Source organism: Rhea pennata, chromosome 10, assembly GCF_028389875.1.
Source record: "Rhea pennata isolate bPtePen1 chromosome 10, bPtePen1.pri, whole genome shotgun sequence".
Lineage (NCBI taxonomy): Eukaryota > Metazoa > Chordata > Aves > Rheiformes > Rheidae > Rhea > Rhea pennata.
In genome coordinates, this window is record NC_084672.1 from 16,629,828 (window position 1) to 16,654,547 (window position 24,720).

The 24,720-nt window shown below is 38.6% G+C and overlaps 1 protein-coding gene across 5 annotated transcripts in view; it reads right to left on the reverse strand.

Annotated features, from left to right (window-relative positions):
- MYO1E (myosin IE) overlaps positions 1–24,720 on the reverse strand; it is a 94,973-nt gene that overhangs the window by 33,084 nt on the left and 37,169 nt on the right. For all 5 annotated transcript variants that reach the window (XR_009959504.1, XR_009959505.1, XM_062584154.1 and 2 more), the window contains exons 3-15: positions 23,606–23,695; positions 22,611–22,705; positions 14,713–14,800; positions 12,996–13,085; positions 11,918–12,049; positions 10,305–10,439; positions 9,293–9,425; positions 5,502–5,698; positions 4,364–4,444; positions 3,884–3,970; positions 2,538–2,624; positions 1,243–1,410; positions 419–504 (exon numbers count right to left, since the gene is read on the reverse strand). Coding sequence is in view for 3 of the 5 variants with exons in the window: in XM_062584154.1 (XP_062440138.1) it covers positions 419–504; positions 1,243–1,410; positions 2,538–2,624; positions 3,884–3,970; positions 4,364–4,444; positions 5,502–5,698; positions 9,293–9,425; positions 10,305–10,439; positions 11,918–12,049; positions 12,996–13,085; positions 14,713–14,800; positions 22,611–22,705; positions 23,606–23,695 (1,469 nt within the window). In the remaining 2 variants the exon portion in view is untranslated. The remainder of the gene's footprint in view (positions 1–418; positions 505–1,242; positions 1,411–2,537; positions 2,625–3,883; positions 3,971–4,363; positions 4,445–5,501; positions 5,699–9,292; positions 9,426–10,304; positions 10,440–11,917; positions 12,050–12,995; positions 13,086–14,712; positions 14,801–22,610; positions 22,706–23,605; positions 23,696–24,720) is intronic.

A 24,720-nucleotide genomic window follows, 5' to 3' on the forward strand; every position in this document is an offset into this window, starting at 1 on the left:
AGACTCCAGACTCAAAGAAACAAGCACTTCTTAGAAAGTAAACATCAATTAAAGCACATAACAAGGAGAAAAAAAAAAAAAAAAAAAAGCTACTTAATACTTTCAAAACAGAGCCTGCTCTGAGATAGCTCCAAATTACTGATGGGCCTTGTCTGATGCCTGAAAAAATGGTTATCATTTAAACTATTTGATTCTGACACTGCAGTACCTTCATTCAGATTTGCAGAAAATGAAGATCAAGTATAATGCAAGTGATACTGTCCTACAGTACTGTTCTATAAACTACTATTCGGTGATGTTTATTTCTACTTTTCTGCAAATTATTTCACAAGTTGGGAAGTAGTGGGGAAGTCAGGCCCTCTGCATCCATCTGAACTAACACATTATTCCTAGCTTTAAGCAAGTTTTGCTTACGTACAAATCACTGCTCTGCATGAGTTCAATCAAGTCCATGAAAAGAACATCCCGATTTCTCTCGCAGAATCCATCCATATCATAAGATACCTGGGCCAAGGTGGAAATTGATTGTTTGTGGTAAGTTGAGAACCCAATAATTAAAGAAGTTTAAATTCTGTCCTCACCAGTAATTGTTCTGATCTTTTTGGTTAGTCTGATATTACTTAAAGATGCTACAATCATTAATAAATCACTGCATAGATTAGTTAAAGATTTTCAAACACAAAGCAATTTTGGACATATATTCACATTCAGTAGAAAAGAGTGTTACGAAACTAGTGAATGGAATACAAGTAAATTTAATATGGAATTATATAGAAGAAAAATATTTTACATGATTTACAGTTACAAAATATAGCCACATAAAAATAAGTCATGAATACTTTGAGAAACATACCTAAATAAGATGGAAATTACTCCAGATTTATTGGTATATCATCAATTAAGGATCTGTTTTCTATCTGAATCCTTTTCATCTACTGCCATTATAGCTAACAAGGAAATTAATAATTTTTCACTAATGAAGGATTAGAGGCATTTATTCATTGCATAAATTTAATATTAAACTTTTGGTCAGTATGTTTGCTAGCAGCAAAGCCCAGATTCATCTCCTCTAACTAGAGGCATATGTTAGGCCATATTTGTTCTAAGCTCCCCAGATTGTTTCCTGAGATAATCTGGCTACTTTAAAATTGAGATACCAGAGATACCACTTTCCCCTTCATTTCATTGCTTTTCTTTTTCTTTAAAAATTCATTTGATGTCAGTACTGATTTGTCATATTACCTTTCCAGCATAGTGATGAATGATAAACCCTTGGTTCCAGCTGTTGAAATGTTCATGAGTCCCAATCTGCATCTGGAGTTTCTGAAGTAGAGTTTGGTCAGCTCCTTCACCCACTGCATGCATTGTGGCACACACATCATCCAAAATGCTCATAATCCCTGGGGGATTCTAACACAGCAGAGAGAAATAACAAAAATAGTGAAAAGGAAGTGATAAACAGAAGAGTGTGATGCTAGCCTCCTCCCTCACCCCGAAAAAGACAAGTTAGTACAAAAACATTAGAATAAAAACATGTCAAGAGGAATTCCCCCTCAATCAGTAGAGTTCACAGTAGAGATTAATTTGTACATTAGCACACAAATTAAAGAGAGATACTGGTTCATGGAATACTGGTGATTGTGGAAAATGATAGGAAAAATGACAGTTGTTCAGAAATATTTAATTTAGTTTATAATTCCTTCACAAAGTAATCTCCTTTCTCGCTCCAGCAACCCCCCCCCCCATATTTCAGATTAATATTAAAATTCTCAACCTGAAGTTTGTTAAACTGCAACTTAAGTATCTGAGATTGTGACACAAAGCTTATCCTCTTCCTAGTTATCTTGATGCTGGCAGACAGGAGATTGGTAAAATCTCAAGTGGTGTTAAGCACAAGTCACCATTTTATTTGAACTACCGTTAAAGGGTTATATAAGGACAAAAGACTATCTGAAAAAACAAAACCTAAAAAATTTCTGTCCTAAAGGACTGCTTGTTCTACAGTTTAGTCTTTAAATCCTGATCTGGCATGACAACAAATGTTGAGTCATCATTCTGGGAGCAAAAAGGTATGAATTTTTTAATCTATGAAATTTCCAAATACTTTGTTTTCACTTGTTTAATTTGTTACAATACCTTAAAGGAAGCTGGTATTGTAGCTTCCCCAGCTGAACTGGATCTCTCAGACAAAAAGGGGAGCTTACATTTGAGCTACACTTGCATGTTGGAAAGCTCTTGATAAATTTAGAGGGATAAAGTTTAAATTTCCAAGCAGTGAATTTTTTATTCATATTGTTTTCAACCATGCTAGCTTACAGTTCTGTTTTTGCCAATATCTTATATAACATGTATCTATCTTATAGCTCTTATAAGATATCTTATATAAGATTTTATATATAGGCTTAGTATGACTCAGATACTAAACAACAGTATTTGCATTTTTCCTGTGCATATTCTTGACAGCAAAGCAGTTGCCCCACTACTTTGGAGAAAAATCTTCTGTTTTTTTTCCATTGTTGTTTGTGCCAAACGCTTACCACTTTGTTCTCTATAAGGTCACACACTATTTTGTTGTTGAAGTAATCTATTGGTGTCCATCTAATTCCCTCTTGCACATACTCTTCCTGTTAAGTAAAAAGAAAGACACAAATATTCTCTTACACTGTGAATCTAGCAGCAGATTTACAATGAACTACGTACGCACATGCTCTACATTACTCAGGCTCTGGAAGACCTGTCAGGTTTATGCCTGCTTGGTCAGGGGAAAATAACAAATACGATGGCTAAATACAGCTATTTGCTGCCCAAGAGCTGAATTAAAATCCTTCTCTGTTCTCCCTGTGCATTTTGTCATTCATAGCCCTTGAGTAGTTGCTGAGAAGAGCAGGAATTTTTCATCAGTGAATTATTGTCAAAGCACTTTACGAAAACCAACAAAATGGGTCTTACAAGTATCTTGATAATGCAGCTAAGCATTTGTATCCTTAGAACAACTTTAAAAATAAAGGTTGTGACATGCAGATTAAGGATCAGACTCCAAATAAAGACAGTCAGAAGTCTGCATAAAATGGAGATGCAGCCCTCCTTTTTATTTCTGTATGCAATTACTGTAACCGTAAGGACATCTAGAGATTGACAGGGAAAAGAAATCATACTGAAATTTGTTTAAAATGGCTCACTCAGTTACAAACATATTAGTCCAGCTAGATGCTTAACAGGTCATTTGTGTGCTCAACTGCAACGATCAGTTACTTTTATACAAAGGCACTTGTGTGAGGGCATTCTTGAAAACACCGTCCCAAAGCTGGTGCCAGGCGTGGGCTCACACCACACACAATGCTCCTCTCAGCTGCATGCTGTCTGCTTCCCCATGCAGCAGCTCATTCATGTGAAGAGATTTTATTTTTGCAAAGAGACTGAGCAGAGAAATGCAAATACTTTCAAAAGCATTTGTGCATTTGCCTCAATGAGATATTCAGTTTTTAAAAAAGAACAAAGGCAGTGAAACGGGTGAAGAGGAGCAAAATAAGAAAACTAGCGTTTTCCTGTTTAACTGTGACATGTCCAATGAAAGCAGAGAGATGGAATCAAGCTGCAGTTTTCCATTTCTGTCAATGAGTCAGGGTGTGCAGTTAATCTGGGCAGTCATATGACTGCATTAGTACACTGTATGAGGGACTCACTTTTGTACCACTGTACTGGAGCATGTCTGAAACTGCTGTTGGCTAGCCTTAAAATGTAAACCACATCGAAGATTTTTTCTTTATCTTGCTTAACAAGGCAAATTTGATTGTTACCAGATGATAAAACCTCAGTTTTCCACCAAATGAAAAGGCAATGGCTCGTTCAATGAATTCAAAAATAATAATAAATATCTGGTTACCTGTTCTGCTTTCAGTGTCAGTTCAATAAAAATCTGCTGCAGTTTTTCATTAACAAAGTTGATGCAGAACTGTTCAAAACCATTTTTCTACAATAAGGGAAAAAATTTACAAATTAGTCTCATGCTCTATATACAGTAGTCGCTAGTTCTTGTGCTAGCGATCTTAGAAGAAGCTTCAAAGGAATATTTTCAATGATGGATGAGCTGCTGATTTTACAGTCTTTCTGCATAATCTCAGATCTCAAAATAAAGATCCAATGACCTATTTCCTTTGAAGTTTCTTCAATATTTCATGTTTATTAAGTAAGTGAGTCATTACCAGTGAGTACTGAATGTCCAGGAAGCTTATTTTTTTGCTTTCCCTCTGGCCACAGGGTTTGGAGTTTTTTTATTTTTATTTTTTTCTTTTCCCCTCCTCTAAGTAACAAGAAGAAAATCTCTCTCAGATCAGCTCAAACACTGAATTTTGCATTGCCTTACCTGAAATATTTCAAAGCCATAAATATCGAGGACACCAATATTGTATTCCTCATGGTTCTTCTCCATAGCCTTATTAATGGACTAATTAAAAAAAAAAAAAAAGTAAAATAGAATGTAGTTTATATCCTTAAATTATATATTCATATCCTCAAATCTTTATATTAAAATACTAGGTTTCTTTTAAAATAACATATTTGAATGGAATACAAATGTCTATATTAGGGTATTTCACTTTATTTCACTTTAATAAAAGCTTTTAGTAAAAGCTAGGAAATGAACAGTACGGTATCCTTTTTCCAAGTTAACAAGTTTTCAGAGCTACTGTTCAAAGAAAGCATTTCTCATTTGGAGTAACCTACTCTGTTAAAGAAAAAAGGAGCCAACAAAAAGAAAAAACAGCTGTAAAGTTGATATTTGAGGCATTCTGCAGATAATAACATGAATCTTTTCAGTAATTTCTGTATTTTCCTCTTTTGCAGTGTCAGTGCTGGTAACAGAGACACCTAATCAGAGTTATGGAGATTTCATGACAAAGCAGACTTTTGAGATACCAGCCTGGGCAGAGAGGAGCTCTCTGCTCCCACGGCCAAAGGTAAGGCTTCCCTGACATCAGCGCAGCCTAGCGTCTCCTCCAAAGCAGACAGTACCTCAGCGCAGAGACTAGCATTTACTCAAATGCCCTAACTTTAGGGTGCTGAAGGGATTTCTTGGCAGGAGAGTGGGCTTAAAAAAATAAGGGACCAGAAACATAACCCACTGTAATTCTGCTCATCTGAAAATGCTTCACAACGTAGGATACAGCAAGACTTTAGCTTCAGTGAAGTATAGATGCTGGCAGAAAGAAGGAAATGCCAGGATCTCATATAGGGCAGTTGCGGCAGCAGACACAGTGCTGAAAGCATAGCTCATCACTCGCACCCTCAAAAAAGGTGTAAGCATTTGTCCCTAGACAGTGCTTGGCATTTGATAGCTGCAGTCCTGCTCCCACTGGACTCCTCAGTGCTACTGCTAATGTGTAGGCCAAGGGGCATACTAGGTGAAAGAGCTAATGGACAAAAAGAGCACTGCAAGAAATATTCCCACTGTACTTCTACTTGTTTGAATGCTTCAGTAGTAGACTTGATCAAATTCAACTTACATCCACCAGGTAATCAAAGACACGGGCGTGAAGGGCTTTGGCCAGTGCATCCCTGGTGTAGCAGGCCTGTTCGACGTTTAGTGTTACATTAATGGACTCAGATTTGCCTCCCCACTTGCTGTCCATCTGTCTGCTGGTCAGTTTTTCCTTTAAGCGGTCCTGGTTAATTCCCAGGAGGAAAGCAGGGAAAGCCAAAACTGCAAGAAAGATTAGAGTGCTGGATTACGATTTACGGACTAAAAAAGTACAAAATAAAATACGAAACTCAGCAATATCTCAAGTAACAACCAGCAGTAATAAACCTCATGAGATGTGGCTTAAAAGAAAAAGAGTAGAGATTTAAGTCTTAAAAATTTCCATAAGCTCCCCAAGGGCATTTTCAACTCTTTACTTATATCACAGTTTCGAACTATATGGTTCAAACAAATCGTTGTTGGAAGAGCTGGAAATAAGACATGGAACTCGCACATGAAATAAAACTGACACCACTGAAATTTCTTTGAAAAAAAAAAGGCATATGTTTAAAACAGAATATTGCTATCTGTCTCCTCATAGTGTTTTTCTTTCCTCCTGTAAGCTAGTGTCTTGCAGAAAACTTCAATTGGCTTGCCATTTTTTCCTTTTGTTTTATAAATCCTTTCTTCTGGAAATACTTTACAAATTCTGTTTTCTTTTGTGTAAAAGCAGAGGAGAAAAAGACATCTGTGCAATAAGGAGCCACACGGCTAGAATTCTTTGCTTGTTTTAGTACGTAGTACAGAAGTTAGTTGCAAGTGTCCCACACCTTAAGGAATGGAAAAAGAGAAACTGGCTTGAAAGCATACTGAAATAGCTCCCAAAGGCATCTCTTGGCGTCACTGTTGCCCCTCCACTTAATCACATAATCCTCTAACAATGTTTCGTCAATGTTCCAGTGCTTTCAGGTCCACTCTACTGTTGTGAAGAGGATATCAAATAATCACTAAGGCAGCTGCCACTTGTGCTTTGTACAGCTGCAACATCCACAACATGATTTGACTTCTTTTAACCTTTTAGTACATCAATTTACAAATATTTTTTAGAATTGCAAATAACTCCCAGCTTTCTGAAATCTGATTAATTATAATCAAACAGGCTGATTAAAGTTGCCCTAGGGCTCCAGCAACCAAGGAACTAACCAAGTGGAGTCATTGGCAACATCTTTGATAATTCACTAAGGACTGCAGGTTGAAGAAGACAGAAAAAGGACAAACATCATATCTTTTAAAAGGGAAGAGAGAATGTGGGAATTATAGTCTAAATACCTTCAGATACACTGCCAGAATAGTTAGCCAGTATTACTATAAGGATTTATGAAGACAGCAAGGTAATAGATGTCATTATACCACAGATATCTGAAACTCTTCTTACACAGTGTTAGTGATTTACTGAAAAGGAAGAAGTGCCAGGCTTGATTTTGATGTAACTTGACATTCTTAAGACCAGATTATTTTCTCTGGTTAAGGATTGCACAGATATGGTCAAGAAATTACTAAAAAGTAGAGAATACATGTAATTCAAAAAATTATCCTCAAAGAGTAATTATCATTAGACTTCCATGGGAGAGCTATATATAGAACCTACAAAGAAAGGCTGAAAAAGATGCTGTTTGTTTCTTGGGTTGTCAAAAAGTTTAAAATAGAGGGAGGATACAAATCTCCCAATAGAAAACAACTGTAATGAGAGATGGTTTAAACTGTTTTCTCTCTCCATCCTGAATGGTATTTGGAATGATTTGCAACAAGGAAGAATTAGTATAAATATTAAGAAAATCTTTTCAACTACAAACATAATCAAGCACTAGAACAGATAATAGATTATTCACCCCTGGCAGTTTTAAAGAACTATTTTCCTAAACGCCTGTCAAGAATGGTGTCTTTAGGTTTGATCCTGACTTAACAGTAAGGAACTCGTGCCTTCAGCTTCTTGCAGCTTCAGCCTTTGCAATTGTTTTTCTGTAAGTGGCTAATAACAAGAACACCACTAGGCCAAATTCTTAAACCTTACGTTATTTCAGACACGTGCAAAGCACGACTAGTCAGCGGTGAACTATGTTATCTCTCTCGTAGCTAATCCAGGCTGTGATTAGATAAAAACTCTTTAGTTGGGTAGTACAAACAACAAATTGTGCACAGAGTAGGAGGGCTATTAATAGAGGGAGAAATAAACCCAGCTTTCAGCTTCATAATACAGAAATTTTAGTAAACGTTATTTCTTTGCTGGCATCTTTAAAGTGCAATGTATTTATTAGTAACTTCTGCATTCATTCTACCTGCTAAGTTTCTTCTATGTATTATTCCCAATGAGCAAGAAAAATACGGTGTACTTGGCAATCCCTTCACATTTACCAATGTTTTGCTTTTAATCCATGTGTTTTTTCAGTTTGTTACTTTTTGATGCAAGATGTTCAGTATCTATCTTTTAAGTCTGGTTATTAAATATCTTGATTTCACTGAAAGATTTAACACTACAATTTAAATGGAAGCATAGTAGCTCATTTGGAATTTCATGGCATATCTAAAATTCTATCCTTTGGATGTATAAAGTACCTCAAAATAGCTTTCTTCAGGTTCACTTACTATTCTTTTAAGTTGCATATGAAGATTAGTCATTTCAATTAGTCCACTTCTGAAAACGGACAAAATTAAATAGCAGAAGACCACTAATACACTTGAGTAGAAAGTCTTCAGCAGAAGGCATTTATATTTAATTTGCCTAAAACTTGATTAATAAATGCAGTTTTCCTGAACATGAACATTTAAAAAATCCACAAGGACCATTTTGGAATAAGAGAACAGATGGATATCTGTAAGCTAGTACTGGAACAGGTTGCCCAGAGAGGTTGTGAAGTCTCCTTCTCTGGAGATAGTGGAGGTCTGCCTGGATGCAACCCTGCCTACCAGGGTGACCTAGGCTCTAGATGACCCTGCTGAGGCAGGGGGGTTGGACTAGATGATCTCCAGCAGTCCCTTCCAACCTTACTGATTCTATGATTCTGAGATACAGATATTGTACTTATCCCTGTAAGCTAATAAAGTCAAATAAGTATAAAATGAACATTAACAACAACGTTAAAGACTAGAACTATTACTGCTTCAACATCGTGCTGACGTGAACTGTATATAACAACAGCAAGAGGTGAGGGAAGCCAGGACTGTGCAATGTGTATACAGAAATAATAAGAAATACTTACAGGGTAGAAGCACCGACCAATGAGGTGTGGGTTAAGAGAGCCAAGACAGGGAAGATAAATTTTAATTTTATAATTTATAGTAATTTTCAGTGTGTTTTCAAGGTAGCTCTTCTGGATGCATATACACCTGGCTGAGCACTGAGTGTGTACCTGACAGTGTACATGAAAACTGAGGATACTCCACAGGTTGGTAGCTGCTTCCATATGAGGGTGAGGTTAGACAGACCACATAAGGAACAGGTTTGCTCACAAATAAGTGCTGATGCATTCAAAGAAGGAGAGCTCCAGTTTGCTCCAAAACATTCCTCACAATTTCTATTATTTCATATTCAAAAGCTGGAAAAGGATTCCTTAAATTCAAACTGCAAAATTATGTTCCTATTGAGACAATGGCATTGTACAAGACAAAACAGGGGCCTCAGCACCATTATTGGTTTTGGAAGAGGATTTGAATTAGCAGCCTTGCACTATGAAAAATGATGCACTGTATTTGGACAAGCAGTTCAAGACTGCAGTTCACCTCATGCCATCTGGATTTCAGCCCATTGCTAATTCTATAACAGTTTCCAGAACTACTTACACTCCTCGCTCTCCACTCCTGCATAGTTGCCAACTTCTTTGAAGCTGATGTTTCCCAAATGCAGTATTCCTGCCACTATCTGCAGCACCAATGCCTGTTCCTCTGCAAAGATCCCAATCACATTCATTGCATGCTAGGAAGAGGAGGGAAAAAGAAAAAGAAAAAGAAAAAATGAATCAGTCAAAGAATCTGTTCAACAGAGATGAGGGCTTTTTTTTTTTTTAAAAAAAAAAAAAGTTTGTTAAAAAAATTGCTCTTCAAAAGAGTGCAAATACTTACAGCAACTAATTTTCATTAGTTCGCACTATCATTTCATAAATTATAGATGTGCTACCTCATTTTCTTTAAAAATAATTAAGTACAGAACCCTCTGAACTATGTAAAAGATGTGTTACCAAAATAAATTCTGGCGTAATTAAAGTTACTGAAAAATGAGCATCAGCTTCTTTCCATGCTACTGTGAAAATAAATTGTTTCATTGCAAAATGGGAAACAATGAACTAAAGATATAACGATTTTACTCCTTCTACACAGATACTTTATCTACTGAGACTATCAAATGCTGATCTATGTTTTCCAAGTCTCTTTTCCAGCTTTTTCAGTTGTGCTGCTTTTAAATAGGCATTGAAGAGCGGTCACCACTAAGAATTTGGCTAACAATGTACTTCCCCCCCCTCTCTTTCAGTGGACATTCCTCACTCTTGTATTTTCATGCTGCAGATTTCAAACATATAGTTCATCTGCATTTAGTTAAATTCCACTATATCTGTACCTTTCTGAAGTGGTGCACACAAAACACAAAGGTGTTTAAAAGGTCTATAAATCCAAAGACCGGTAAAATCTCGAGATTGTTAGGCCACAACAAAGGAGAAGCTCTTCAGGGTAAAATGTAATTGTTGCAGCTGCAACTTCTCATTCCCACAATCATACCTCAATGTCTTTGCTAAAAATGGACATTGGAATCAACATACATCCAGCACTAATCCAATAAGAGAGAATGTCAAAAACTCACCAGAGTTTCTTGGAAATCAGATTTGTCATTGATGTCATCTACTTTGTAGGACCCAGAGAGGCTCAGATAGTAATAGTAGTCCATACTGGTGATGCCAAGACTGCTTTTTTGCTCTGAGGAGGCCCCTTCAATTAGCTGCAAAAACAAAATCACCAAATTAGATAATTTAATTATCTTCAGCAGAGACGAGGCAGGTCAGAAACAGGTGACCAAGTCTGGAACTGCCTAGACAGAGATACAGCTAAAGCTGTGCCAGATTCACATCCATCCTGTGTTTTTGTTAAGACCAGATAGTCATTCCCATTTAGATGACTGACAGCTCTTTCTAACTTCTGTATGCAATATAAAAGACAAACTGGGACTGATTCAAATGTCTTCCATTATCTTTATTCCATAAGGATATGGAAAAGGTGATTTTCCACTCTGCAATGTTTTCGCCAAATCCTCAGGAGCAGCTTGTCTTCCATGCCTGCTCAAGGCAGGCAGAGTTGAGAGAACAAACTGAGAAAGCACCATTTGTGACTCTGAGGCCAAGTATCATCACCATTATTGGGCAGGTCAAGCCAGTTTTGAACTGCTCCAATACTATGTTGATCTATAATGACCTGTTATGACTGCTGGGAAATCAAGTAAAACAGGGTTCAGTCACACCTCTTTCCATCATTTAGGTCAACAGGGCTGAGTATAAATAAATGCCATAGTATAATTAAAAAAAGGTTCCTGGCCTCCTTGGGATGCCTGAAGAGAGACTCCTCAGACTTGCACACAGTCTACACAGTTGCCTGCAGATATAGCTGCAGTAAAAAGCAACTAGTAAACTGATCTCCTAGTGGAGAAGTCAGAAGCCCGTAGTCTTAACTTTTACGTCGAAACCAAGAGACTAGCCCAACTCAGAAAAATTAGCAGGATAGTGCACAGCACTCTCATACCTCAGAAGAGGAAACTGCACAGCTCCTGGAGCTATTCCAGGTCCAACTCAGCTTTCCATCCTCACAATGTCACTTCAATTTTATGTGAAACTGTTACAGTTACTTACATTGCACTGCCTTTATTATAGTTTTGTAGAACCTGATCAATTGGGACTTTAGCACATAAAGAACTTGCATGTCAAAGACCACTGAACACAAGAAAACTCATAAGGAAAAGACTTTAAGAAATGTTAAAAAAAAATAAGAAAGAAAGAAAGCTTGGAGGAGACATTATCTGAAATAACTCACAAAACTTAGTAGAGAATTAGATATCTTTCCAAGCTGTGCTAGAGAATTCCAGAGCAGAATGTCTAATTATGTAGACCACTTTATATTAAAAAAAAAAAGGCTGTTGGAAACTTCTCATTTCCTATTACATTCAATTGGACTTTTCCATTTGGGCATCCACTGTGAATTTCCAAGCTGAGCCCCTCAAATACTTAAGTACTTTTTTTCTAGTACCGAAAGACAACTGTGTCTTAAGACACTGTCTTAAAATGCTATGAAGCTTCCCAGCGATACCCAGATCACCTTCTTGAATATGCATTCAATAATCTCACTGTGTTGAGAAAGACTTTTCAATACAGAGGAAAAACTAGTAAAGGCTATTTTTAATAACTGATAAAGGAGATACACACTTCTGACCTGGTAAAAAATGTGAAAACTCCTCTCTCCAGGATTCCTCATTACGACTCGAGATTTTTCCAGTAGGAAGTTGGAGATTTTCCCACCATCTGGCTCTCCACCTGGGCTAAACTGGATTTCAAAGTATTTCCCCTGCAGTAAATAATTATAGAAGCTGTTGAATGATTAATAAATACTAATTTGCAATCAGGTACTTGTTATACTATGTTTCAAGGAAAGTTACTAGGTTATTTAATCTTCATGGATACAGACTCCAATGCCTCAAGATTTAACTAAACCTTTATTCTTAAACTACCACATATCTTTCCATGTCCATTTATACGATGCTAGACTCAGGAAAAGACATCATGCATTAACGCAAAGGTAGAGTGCAAACGAGGGGCTGCTTTCCCCTGCTGGGAGTCTTGCTTATGTAAATGAAACCATAAGGGCCACCTGCACTGGAAATAAATTTAACAGATTTATGACCAATGGCAAATACAGTCTTCTGCTTGGAAGCAAGGCAAACCAATATCCTTTTCTTCTGGGGAGTCATTAATTGCATTGATACTCATGTTGGCTGTGCAATAAATCCTTGCATTAACTTTGCGTAATAAAATAGCCAAAAGGAATGTAAAAGGAATGTAATTAGGTTTCCTCCTCACTGTTACCAATTTGGCTGAGGAAAAACAACAGATATCACTTAGAAGAAAAAAAAAAGCCATTTTTTTACAATTTTTCCTCTTGTAGAATGCAAGTCTAAGAATGGCTTCTTATGTTAAAAAAAAAAAAATCAAACATACTATTGCACCATGAAAGGCCACATTTACATTTTACATGATTGAGAGGCCAGTTTGTTGCTCGTAAGCTATTTGCTTACAGATTGAATATTTTAAACATAACTTGTGGTAAGTATGTATTGTGAAGGAAACAAAGACAAAATCTATAAAGAGTGATATAGAAGCCTCTCAAAATACACTTTGTATGTTACTTGTATTTACCTATTTTTCAGTCATTTGGTACTATACTCCTGAACAATGTCTATAGAGTAACACAGAAGTTGAAAGAATAAAGTAATCTCCAGGGGAAAGGAACTTACAAATCTGCTGGAGTTGTTGTTCCGCACAGTTTTTGCGTTCCCAAAGGCCTCCAACAAAGGATTGGACTGCAGAATAATGTCTTTCACATGCTAAAATTTTATGAAACAGGAGAAATACAGACTCAGAAATACATATTTTTAAAGTTCTGAGAGCTTTTCTAGGAAACCATGACACCTAAATCATATGTAAAAGCAGCAAGAAAACCTGCATCTGGAAAAAAAATCCCCTTGCTCAGACAAGGAATCTAACCGTCTTTTTTCTCAGAGGTGATAAAATCAAACAAAATGGCAAAGGCTGCAAACAACTGGTACTGCTGCCCACTGCTCTGCCAATTTAACAGCTGTTAAATTGAGCTGGGTTTTCTTTGTCAGCTTGTTCTTAAACGATTTCCTTTCTCCACATGAGCGCTTAAATCTTTCTAGGCGGTCTGGAACCACAGGCAGTGAAGGCAGAGCAGCACGAACTGCAGGATGCAGCGAGGGCTCGAACAGCCTGCTTCAGGACCAGGGATGCTGCAGTTGGATGTTGGATTAGGATGTTGGCTTAGACAGCAATAAACAGCCTGTAACTATTATTTCTGCCTCTGGTTCCAGGAGACGGAATATTGTTAAGCTATTAGCTTCTGAACAGACCTAATGCATGCTAGGCTGTGTGGGGAAGACTGAATTTCATTTCAATAGAAATGTTTGAGACAGACTGTCAGCCTCATGAACTGTTACTTTGTAACCACTAGCAGTATTTTTAATTTTATAGCAAGAGCTGGATTTTTTTAAATCAACCAAAATATTTATTTTGAAGTGAAGCATGATTAAATTCATTCCAAAAATAACTGTATGCATACTTTCTCTACATTGCTCCCTTTGCTACTGGACTATTCTGTGCAATGTTCCCCTATCACTTCTGCTCAAAATTAAACAGGAAGAACATACTCAACATCGGAGATTGTAACAAGGCAAATAAATAACAGCAAACAGTTCAAAAAGAGTAGACTTGTACAAGTAGCTACTACTTAGCTATCACTGTCTGTCAATCAACAAATGCCCCTATATAACGTCATTAAGGGAATTTTATGACTAGTTCACTACCTTAGCTTTAGTTAACAGGCTTATATAGATAAAGCAGATATTGGTGATACGGTTATTAACAAAAGCAACCATGTACTGTTTCATCTAGCTTTCAGAAACGCTATTGCCTCATAAAACAAGATGATGTTCCTGCTCTTTGCTCTCTAATGTATACATACAGCTCATAACGGAAGTAACAAAAACATGAACAACTAGGTCAGTTTTCAACGGAAAGTCAAGCCAGGGGAGAAAAGATCCTATCTACGAAGAGGAGATTGTTGCAGCAACAAGGTAGTTACTGGTGAAGAACAATAATTAAACTACCTTTTCCCCCTTCACTTCAAAAATGCTTAGCTACGTAACTCACCTTGGAAGCCATGAAACTTTTAACAGAGATCCTCCTGGCCCCACGGGTCTCCCCCGCGTGGGTGCCCACAGCACAGAGGGCCGGCAGACGTGCAGGTGAGCACACCCGCTGCAGTGGTCTCTGCTGGAGAGGGCTCGCGCGCACGTGGGGCAGCTCGCGCCCAGCCTCGCGGGGAGGGAGCTTCCCGGCTGCCGCAGCGCTGCCAGGGCGGGCGCTTCCCGCGCTGCCCCGACAGCCAGTCTCGAGACCCTGCGCCTGCTTCCGTGTTACTCCACACCAACTCACCTGCACTTTAGGGCCACCTCCTGAAATCTTAGAGATGTAACTCATGATGTATTTAGCTGCTACAGTCTTTCCAGCACCACTTTCCCCACTATGAGAAAAGAAATACAAAAGCACTCCTGTTAGCTGGTTCGGCGTGGAAACCATAGGGAAATCAGCCAGACGCACAAGGCCACTCTGTCTACATACGATAATACCAATAGGACAGAGAAAATGCTGCAGAAAGCTTAAAATATCTAACATGAACAGACCACTATGATCCAGTTAGAAACAAACTCTAATGAAAACATAACTGAAAGAAAAACAATGAATTGCCACGCCTATCAAGCAATCTTTCGATACAGGTATTTTCTGGTGTGCTACTATGTACCTGGAATCATTACATCATTAATGCAAATACAAAGTAACTCTCGTGAAAATTTAAGGTCTCTCCTGTTCAACCATTACCAGGTGCCTTAGCCAAGAAAAATAATAAATACACACCAAACTTACATCAGGTAAGATGGTCACATATAGACAGTGACATAATATTGTAGCATGATACTTGGATATGTTTGTCAATAAATAATTTTGAATGAAACATTTTGCATGGACATCCACATCTCTGTTGGACTTCAAAAGCAGGAAAATATTACAAATTGAGAAATAAATATGTTCAAGCCAAGATACTCAAAGAAGCAGAAGTATGCTAAGAACACAATTCCCATTTCAGTTCAGTGGGACTTCAGGCCTCGTATGCCATGCCAGGTGCCTACCTTACTTCAAGAGTCTTTTGTTTTAGGCGTTCCTGAATGAAATAATGAGACATTATTAATCACATCCTGAATGACGGAAGAACTACCTTCCTGTTCCTGTACCTCTTGACACATGGTACAAGAAGTTTTAATATTCCATACTAGTTTTCACAATTCCTTCCTTCCTTTAAAATGTTCCCTTCAATGGTGAGTACATTTTACAACATTGGTACACTGGCTTTCTCACAATTAGCAAGAGCTTCTCGAGAGGGAGAAAAAGACTGGCATGTTAAAACTTTATTTCATACCTTAAAGCTATCCTCATTTCAATAAAAGTCAGACTTGTGTAAACCTTGGTGCAAAAGTCAGCTTTGACTGTAAATAATTTACCCTAAGCTGGACAACTACAGTAATACAAAAAACGACATATGCACATTGCTTCAGTGTCACAGTGATATCTGAAACATTTTTTTCTTGTGTGAAAACTGTGCTATCTTTGGGCTTCTGAATAATTTCAGTGAATATTGACTCTCCTATCCTGCGCCTACTCGTTCCTGGATGTGGATCAAGTGCACATCTTTTCCTGAGCAAATTTTAGCTACATTTGCCAGAGAAACATCAGCATGTCCTGCAAGTAAAAGGACTTACTAAGAATGTCAGCTCATAGCTTCTTCTAATCATGAGTAATGGAGACATTTCCTAATTTAAAAAAGCTTGCCAAAACCACCAAGCTGCAAATATTATTTTACATCTTTAAAGCTTCCAAACAACGCACAAATAGTGAAAGGAATTTTTGCCAGAATTGTTTTCACACTTCTGCCTTCTCCTGACTGCAATTATACAAATCAGACAGGAATCCTGAAAACATGAAAAAACATTTTTGATCATCTCAACTGTGTTCTGAGACCTCACTGAAGTGTGCATCATGTCGTTTATTATTCAAATCAATTCATCTTTTCCTACGCATAAAGGAGAAGAAAACCTTTATTACTGGCATCTACTATAGTCACAGGAACAGGCTGAGTATGCTGGATGGCAAATTATATTTAGAAATCCATGTCAGCAATAGCTTAAGAATTAAAAATAACAGCTCTTCAAACTAAAATTTGCTAACAGTAAATTTACTCATTGTATTGCAAAATAAGACACACAAGTCAGTCTATCCTGAATCATGTTCTTGAGCTTATAAATAAATGCAGTCCTCAGCAGAATACAGAAACGGATCCGGAGCCAAACACTGAATGAATATGACCAGATATCTTTTACCAAGTAGCAAAAAGTAACACATTTCTCCAAGATTCTGTTGAGCATTTTCAACAAAAAGAACATCCAAAACAATTGGAACTTTACCCTAGTAAAATACAAGACAAAAATATTACCTCCCTGAAACACATATTTGTATACTTACACTATTTGGAAGCCTAATCCTAAGAATCAGAATGACTTCAAATAGCTTCAGTTTCCTCTAACCTGTCATAAAAACCAAAATTCAAAGTTCTCAAATGCTAAAGTACCTGTTCTAGTATTTTGCTATATAGCTAAAAAATAATGCATGTGTTAGAGGCTCCTATTTTGTCTGCTAACTCCGCACTAGAGTCAGAGAAGTGCTCTGCACTGTTCCACATTATCCTCTCCCACCAGCAACAGACCTTTCATCACGACGGCCTACTACGCCGTAGTCAGCTTGTCCTGTTTCATTATTTCCTTCTCTTTAGCTAGATGGGTTCTGAAGACTTAAAATTCTTAAGCAGCCAATAACAAACTGAAGATCTGAAGAGATGCGATGCTGTTATGTTTAGCCTAAGCCTGAAAAGCTTTTCCCAGAGCAGGGACGGTGCTGTCCTGTGACATGGGGCCATGCAGGAGGCAGACTGGGAGGGCGCACGCGGCGGCGCAGATCCCCAGTGATTCCTGGCTGCCTGTGGCTCTGCAGCGCACAGGGCAGTTCTGCCCCTTACACATGCTCCAGATACCCGGACACAGATAGATTGTCATACGACTCCCTGCTATCAGGTATGGAACTTGGAAAAGATGAGTAGTCTCTAATGAAATGCATTTTTATAGAGATGCCCTAGGATAGTCCAGCAGGCTGCAAACTTCCTCTTACATTCACTGGACTGCCTTCAACCAGCATTTTGCCAGCTAGCTACTAGTACTTGTAACAGATGTTGCATGAATGATATAGCAGACAAAAATCTATATGTGATGACTCGGATTTTCAAGGACATCCAGCTACCCCTAAAATTTTGTGCAGCACAGGTACCTAATACGGCTATGCTCTTTCAAGAATCCCAGCAAAATTGATATGCTACAGTGTAAAACCAGCTGCAGCTGGGAAAGTTTATCAGCTTATCCCCAAAGTCATACCTACATCTGGTCCACTTTTCATTTAGAATATATTTTAAAAGCTCTACCTCTAAGGTACCTTTGAGTGATGAATAATGGTGGGAGAAGAGGCACCGGGAATGAAGTAAAATATGCTTGTTCTACAGTGGCAGAAAAAGTTCTAAACAATAGTTTTCTTCAATGCCTAAATTACCCTCCTTTTTGTTCAAATTAAGTGTAGCTTTTAGTACTCATTCCACAGCGGCTGTCATGGAAATTGATCCAGAGGAACTTAACTCCATTTTACTGATAGCTGCTGTTTGGATTTGAGTGGTCCTTCACATTAAATGCATTTGGCTGAAAGACTGCCTTTCAAGTTTGCTTTAGATCTATGCATGGAGTTTTAAAGTTTATTGAGTGAATACCAGTAAATTGCTCCAATTAAACTAGAATAAAACAGGATGCTGATACATTACTTATGAACTGAAGTAGCTTCATCTGAGGGGATGGTATCCTGCCCACAGTGAAGCTCAGGCACTCACCTGCCACATGGGAACAGCAAATGATTCTCATGGAGAATTCCCACATACATCTCACTACTCTGTGGCTATTACAACCATTGCAAGATGATACAAAAATCATTTTCCTGCTTGGTAATTTTAAATACCTTGAAAGTACAAGAGTTTTTAAAAGCTGAAGAAGGAATGTTAACTGGCTTAAAACAGCAATAAGTAAATTATGAAAAGTAACTACAGTACTGATAATTTTCAGCCTAGAGACTTTGCTTACTAAAAATAAAAACATTATACATTCTCAATCACTAACAAGAAAGATAATGCTTTAATATTGTTACAGAATCACACTGTTTCTTCCAGTACTATTTGCTACTTCAAAAAAGGGAAATCTTTTCAGCACCTTTAATTAACCCTTAGTTGAAATCAGAATAAAACTACAAATGCAGAGGGAAAATTTTTAGCTCCTTCCTTCCCAGGGGAAATATAATCCAGTGATTAGAGAAGCAACATCCAAACAGAGCCCCATTCTTCTCCCTAAAATTAATTTGCTGAGTGACATTTAATTTAGTCTCCTGGCTATAGGACAATACAAGTAACACTTATCTACATCATCAGGAGAACACGGAAATTTTACTACTAAATATTTATTAGGAATACTTGGATCTGCAAGTAAAGAACACTGTATATGTAAAACATTCTACTGTGCTTGGATAAGCTTGTCAGTTTGTTTACATATAAAATTTGCTTTCTTTAATTATGTTCACATCAGCTTCATTGGGATATTTTTCCCCCCTGCAACTGAATTTTTGCCCAACTCTTCTGACTGTGTTAGATTTATATTCATACCACTTCCTTAGTAAAGTTCAGCACCCCTCCAGCTGGATTCTGTACTAGAGAAGTTTTAGAAAAGTCAGTCATCTGGGGCTTCTGGGAAGTTGTGATATAGAAGCTGGCTAGAAATTTCATATTAAATTTTGAGCTTGATCAGTTTAAGAAAGACATGAGTTCCTTTAAAAAAAAAGAGGCATGAGATCTTTCTGTTAACATGCATTTGTCAGATTTAAGACACTGAGTTGTCTTTTCAGGTATGCAGCCATCACATATAGCTTTACTGTACCAAAGATTGCCCAGGGAGGTGGGACGTTAAGTAAAATTAAAAACTAGAAGATGGACTGAAAAACTGCTTTAAAGCCACTGCAACATCTCATGGAATCACAAAAAGAAAGGGAAAATAAAATCCTCAACTTTATGGAAACGGAAGACTTCAAGAACAATCTGAAAAGAAAGACATTTATTGCTGCACAGCAGCAAAGTACTAACAGTAAGCGCCACTGTCCTCATTAGAGGACAGTAATAGCGCAGGAGGAGCTGCAAGCCGCAGCAGCCAGCCCTCCGGGTTAACGTCGGGGTGGGACGTGTCATCACGGCCGGTCCGGAAGGGCCAGCTCTGCCGGGGAGGGCCAACTGCACACAGCCTCCTGCAGCGGCCAGGAGGAGCTACAGCAGCGCGCCGTGCCGCAATAAAACATAATGCAACGGGGAACGGAGCTGCCGCTGACGGGCAAGCGGCTTCCCGGGAGCGAGCTGCCTCTGCACCCGGGCCGCGCGCAGGGCGCTGCGGGGGCCGGCAGGGGCCCGGGAGCATGCTGCTTGCACGCCGTGCGGCCCTTCCAGCTGGCTCCCAGCTCCTCAGCTGCAATTACACCTGTGTATATATAATTTTCTTAACACATACACGCAAATGCTGCAATTACTCCACTAACAAAATAGGCCTGTCTGGCCCTGGGAAGCTTGTTTGGTGAGGTTTTTCTTCTTTAATTAGTATTATCATATAAGAAGATTGTATATGGTTACTATCTATTAAGCCTCTCAGAAAACTGTATTTGCTTTTGGATCTGCTTTCCTAGTTAATGCTCTGGCTCTTCGAATAGGATGAACTTTTCCAGTCAGTGTCTAACTGCATTATTGGGGATCCTGGGATTAAACATGCCGGCAGAAGCCTGTGCGACCCTCACACACACACACACAGTCGGGCTCTTCCTCCGCCTGCCTGGAAATCTGAGCCTGTCTCTAGGATCTGAAAGCATCTGCTGCACAGCTCCGAGGGGGGACCCGACGATGGTCTCGCTGAGGCGAGCACCGACCCTTGCTCCAGGGTCCTGCTCTCCCTGTTCCCTGGGTTCCTCATGCCCCGCAAGCCAAGCACAGCCTTTTAGAGCTGACAGTCCCTCAGTCCCGTTTACAGATGATTTCCTCCTTTCTCGTTTTGCAGGTCCTTAAAAAATAATTTCATTGCCATCCTGATGGGAAGATAAAACCTGGGCCTGTTTCTGTACTAACTTGCTCTGTTTCTTCTGTTCCAATTGGGAGTTTTGGTGAAGTTACTCCAAATTCAGACTTGTAAACAAGAGAAGCAAAACTGCATCTCATAATAACCATACTGTCATCGTCACCCTCTGGTTAAACTCCATGGAATAAAATGTAATATAAGAGGAAACAAAACATCCCACGAGACAAATTTTCATGGGAAAATTCTGGTTCACTGAAATGCAAAGGTTCATTTGAAACCACGTAGGTTCAGCAGACTTTTGTGGGACCCAAGACAGGCAGACAGAACTATACCTCAGTTTTTTAAGAACCACCATTTCAGGGGCAGAGACTGGAAAGTCCTCAGCAGCTACGAAGCAAAATGGATGTGGTAGTGGACACATAGCTAGCTAAAACACCCAGTTCACTCAAGAGCTGCAGGATCTTGGGAGCTTCCAGTCTGCCAGGGATCTCAATGCTTTCTGGTATAAATCCATTGAATAAAATGAAATATAAGAGGAAATAAAACATCCAAATTCAAGAAACTTCTCTTTCAAGCCAGCTCTAGTCATTAGAAATTGTGATGACATGAAAATCAGAAAAACGAGAGAGGTATCTAACCAATTTAAAAGAAATGTGATCAAAAGGATTAAAATATCAAATGAAATTAAAATCAATTTTACGAATGGCTGAATTACACAATTCCATAACAATCATTCTTCAGTGTCCCAAAATCAAATACCATCATCTGTAAATCTAGTCCCCAGCTTTGCTGGGTTTTGTCATAAGAATAACCTTAGGCCAAACAAACATGTAGAAGGAACACTTTGCGTAAAATGTTCCTGGAAAACATGATTTTTCTTTCCTCAGTTTTGCAGTATATTTTAAGTAACGCAAGCATGACACAGGAAGATTTTGAAGGGGCCGTGCGTACATCAGAGAGAATTCACCATGCACGGACACCGGGCAGGCTCACCAAAGAGCGCACCACACCACGCATTGCTTAAGCGCCATTCTTGCAACAACTTAAACCTGTAGCTACTAAGAAAGATAAAGTCTGCATCTCAGTTCTCTGAAAATCTGACCCTCTGCATTCATTGCATTTTGGGGCATTAACAATGGAGCAAAAATTGTGCTTATTATCATAGTCCACACCTGAAATATTTTCAGGATAAATTTAGCTCCATGTGAAACGTCACAGTTCTAGGATGTAATTTGGCTCAAAAAGTAAAATAAATGCCGATTTTATGCCCATTCTTAACATGTCTGAATTTGACCAACAGAACTAGAACTCCAGCACGGCACCAGGCATCAGAATTTTCTCAAAAGAAGGCCAAGCCTAGGGAAGGACTCAGGAAGAGGGAGGTAGGGTACAAGCGTTGGGCGTTGTGTGTCACGGGGCCCCGCGCTGCAGCCAGGGACAGGGACAGCGAGGCTCTGGCAGGCGCGCGCCTCTGGGGAGCAAACTGTTAACTAACACCTGGCTGACCTTCACACATGCATAATCAACAGTTCTCACATACCTACAATGAATTTCCTCAGTCTAACGGTTAAAATGGAATAATTGTGAGGATAAAATTAATTTGCTAGCATCTCTCCTCTTTGGTCTCTGACTGAATGCAAACAAATTTCCTAAAAGGAACAAATGTACTTTTATTTTTAACAGAAAAAAAAAACAGAATTAAAACCAGATTATGTTAAATGCCACCAATGTGAGAGTGTTGGATTTAACAGTATCTATAGTCGTTATAGTTGTAAACCCACCTCTCATGTTGTCATTCAAGCTATGCAATTTCAGAATTTGGCATGAAGCTTGTTATGGGAAAAAGAGACTTCTCTCTGAACACACAGAACAAAAGGTAGGGTCAGTAGTTAAATATCCTAGAAAAACCCAAATTATTTAGTGATCATAGACTTAGCAGATTTTTATTAATATAATTTTTTAAAATTCCATTTCTTCAAGTTAAAAAAACATAAGAACAGGACAAAAGACCATTTCTTTCACCGGGCTTTTTCTTACCTAATAATGACACACTGATTTTCTCTGTCAATAATCATGTTTCTGTACATGTTGTCTGCAAGAGCATAAATATGTGGCGGGTTTTCATATTGTGCCTAGGCAGGGAAATAAAACAGATATTTTCAACACAGCATTAAATGAAGCAGAAAGAGCCATAAAAATCTTTATTTAGATTGGAAGAATTATTTTCCTGGAAAAACAATTCTGCTTCCCAACTTTGCACTGAATTTTCTCAGCAATTTTTTGTTTGTTTGTTTAATAAAAAGAAACCAAAGTCTCTGGTTTTGTCACTGATTTTTCACTCATCCGTAATTTTCTCCTTGACTATTGTAAACACTCTGTTCTAAAAATGGGCTGTACTTGAAATACATTACTTCTCCAAGAGAAGCTCATATAATTTAAGTCTATTCTACCTGTGGTCATATGCTAACAATAACTAGCCACACCACGGCACAGAGCCTGGTGCTGTACAGCCTTGGTTCATCCACTGAGCCCACTCAAACCCAGCAGCTTCCCTGATCTTTCGTCTGCGCACACGCCCGACTCGAGCAGAGCACAAAGCTGAATTAAGACTCTAATGTCCTTAAACTGACCCACTCTTCAAGTTGCATTTTCAAAACTTGCACCTTATCTTAGCATCTCCTTTTTGTCTACTTCTAGAGATCTCAAGCCATAGTCTCCACGTCTACTAATGGCCATTTTTTATTACACACAATACTTCAAGGATTCACTAGCTTAAAAACTGCCCTGGCAGAAGGACAAGCCTGTCAAGGGGAGAAAACTGATACGGATTGGAGTTAATCAGTACAAGAATTTTCTTGAATACTAATTAAAACTCCAAGATGCCCTAGATGGTGACAGATACCGGCCAAGCTCTCGCAGGCTAGTACCTGCAAAGCTGCTGGGCACAAACAAACTCTTCCGAGAGTTCGAGCACGCAGACCATGTTTACAGGCCCCCAAACACTGCGGTACATTACAGATTGTTTTACTTACAGCTCCCTGGTACATTTCAATTTCCTTTTCCCCAAAGTACGGCATCTGCTTGAAAGGGTTCACAGAGATTAATACTGAGCCAATGTATGTCTGTATTCAAAAGCAGTTAAGGTGAGCAGATTGTTTCAGTAACTATAATTTCACTAAATCTTATTATTAGTGATTGCTGTATAACCTTTTTATACATTATACAAAACAACACAGCTTCAAAGTGGTATTAAATAACTGTGGCTTGAAACAATAAATAAAAATGAAATCACTAGGCTTGCAAGAATATAAACAGATCAAACAATTGAATACTTTTATAATGTTCATAATATTCATCTTCTTAGGACAAGCTAAGTTTAAAAACATGTACTGGCAGCCCAAATCTGACATAATTTTAATAAAAATAGAAAAAGGAAATCGTATATTTGAACTGTTTCACCCGTTTGTAAGGGTCATTTTATCAGTGTTGGAAAAAGTTGTTTTGACCCTCACAGAATGAGCTACAGTGACAGATTTTATCACACAGAGACAGTGCTGAGCATGCACAGACAGCTGGAAAGAGCCAGCACGGAGCTAAATTGCATGATTACTCAGCTGCGTGTACTAGAGGGGGAGCTGGTATGAGCAGTTATTTTATTAATTGTCCCTAGAGAGGAGTATGTCTTATTCTGCAGGCTGTCCTGCAAGACAACACTCTGAGTTTCAGGCTACCTTCAGGTCCCACAAAGCTCTTTTGCAACGTTTTGAACATTTGAACATTCTCATTTTCCCAGAGAAGCTCTCCTGAGCACAGCTGTGGTAGGCTGAGACCCAGCGCTGCTCTCCGTCCGTGGGCTTTCGTGCCATTTCTCACAGCAACGACAGCAGAGGCAGACCCGCGCCTGCATTTTTGCCACGCCAGTTCACAATCCAGCAGCCTTAACACAAACCCACCTTTGCTCATACACTGAATTGCAATGGGGCTATTGGAGAAGTAACCACAGGTTTCACTTTAGTCTCCCTGCTTTGGTGGAGGTGATTTCCAGCAGATCACAAAATGGACAGCTACAGCAGGCAGTTTAAACAGTCTAGCACTGACAGAGTGAATCTGCCAATCTAGCTAAAATCCAGTTTAGATTGTTTTCAGT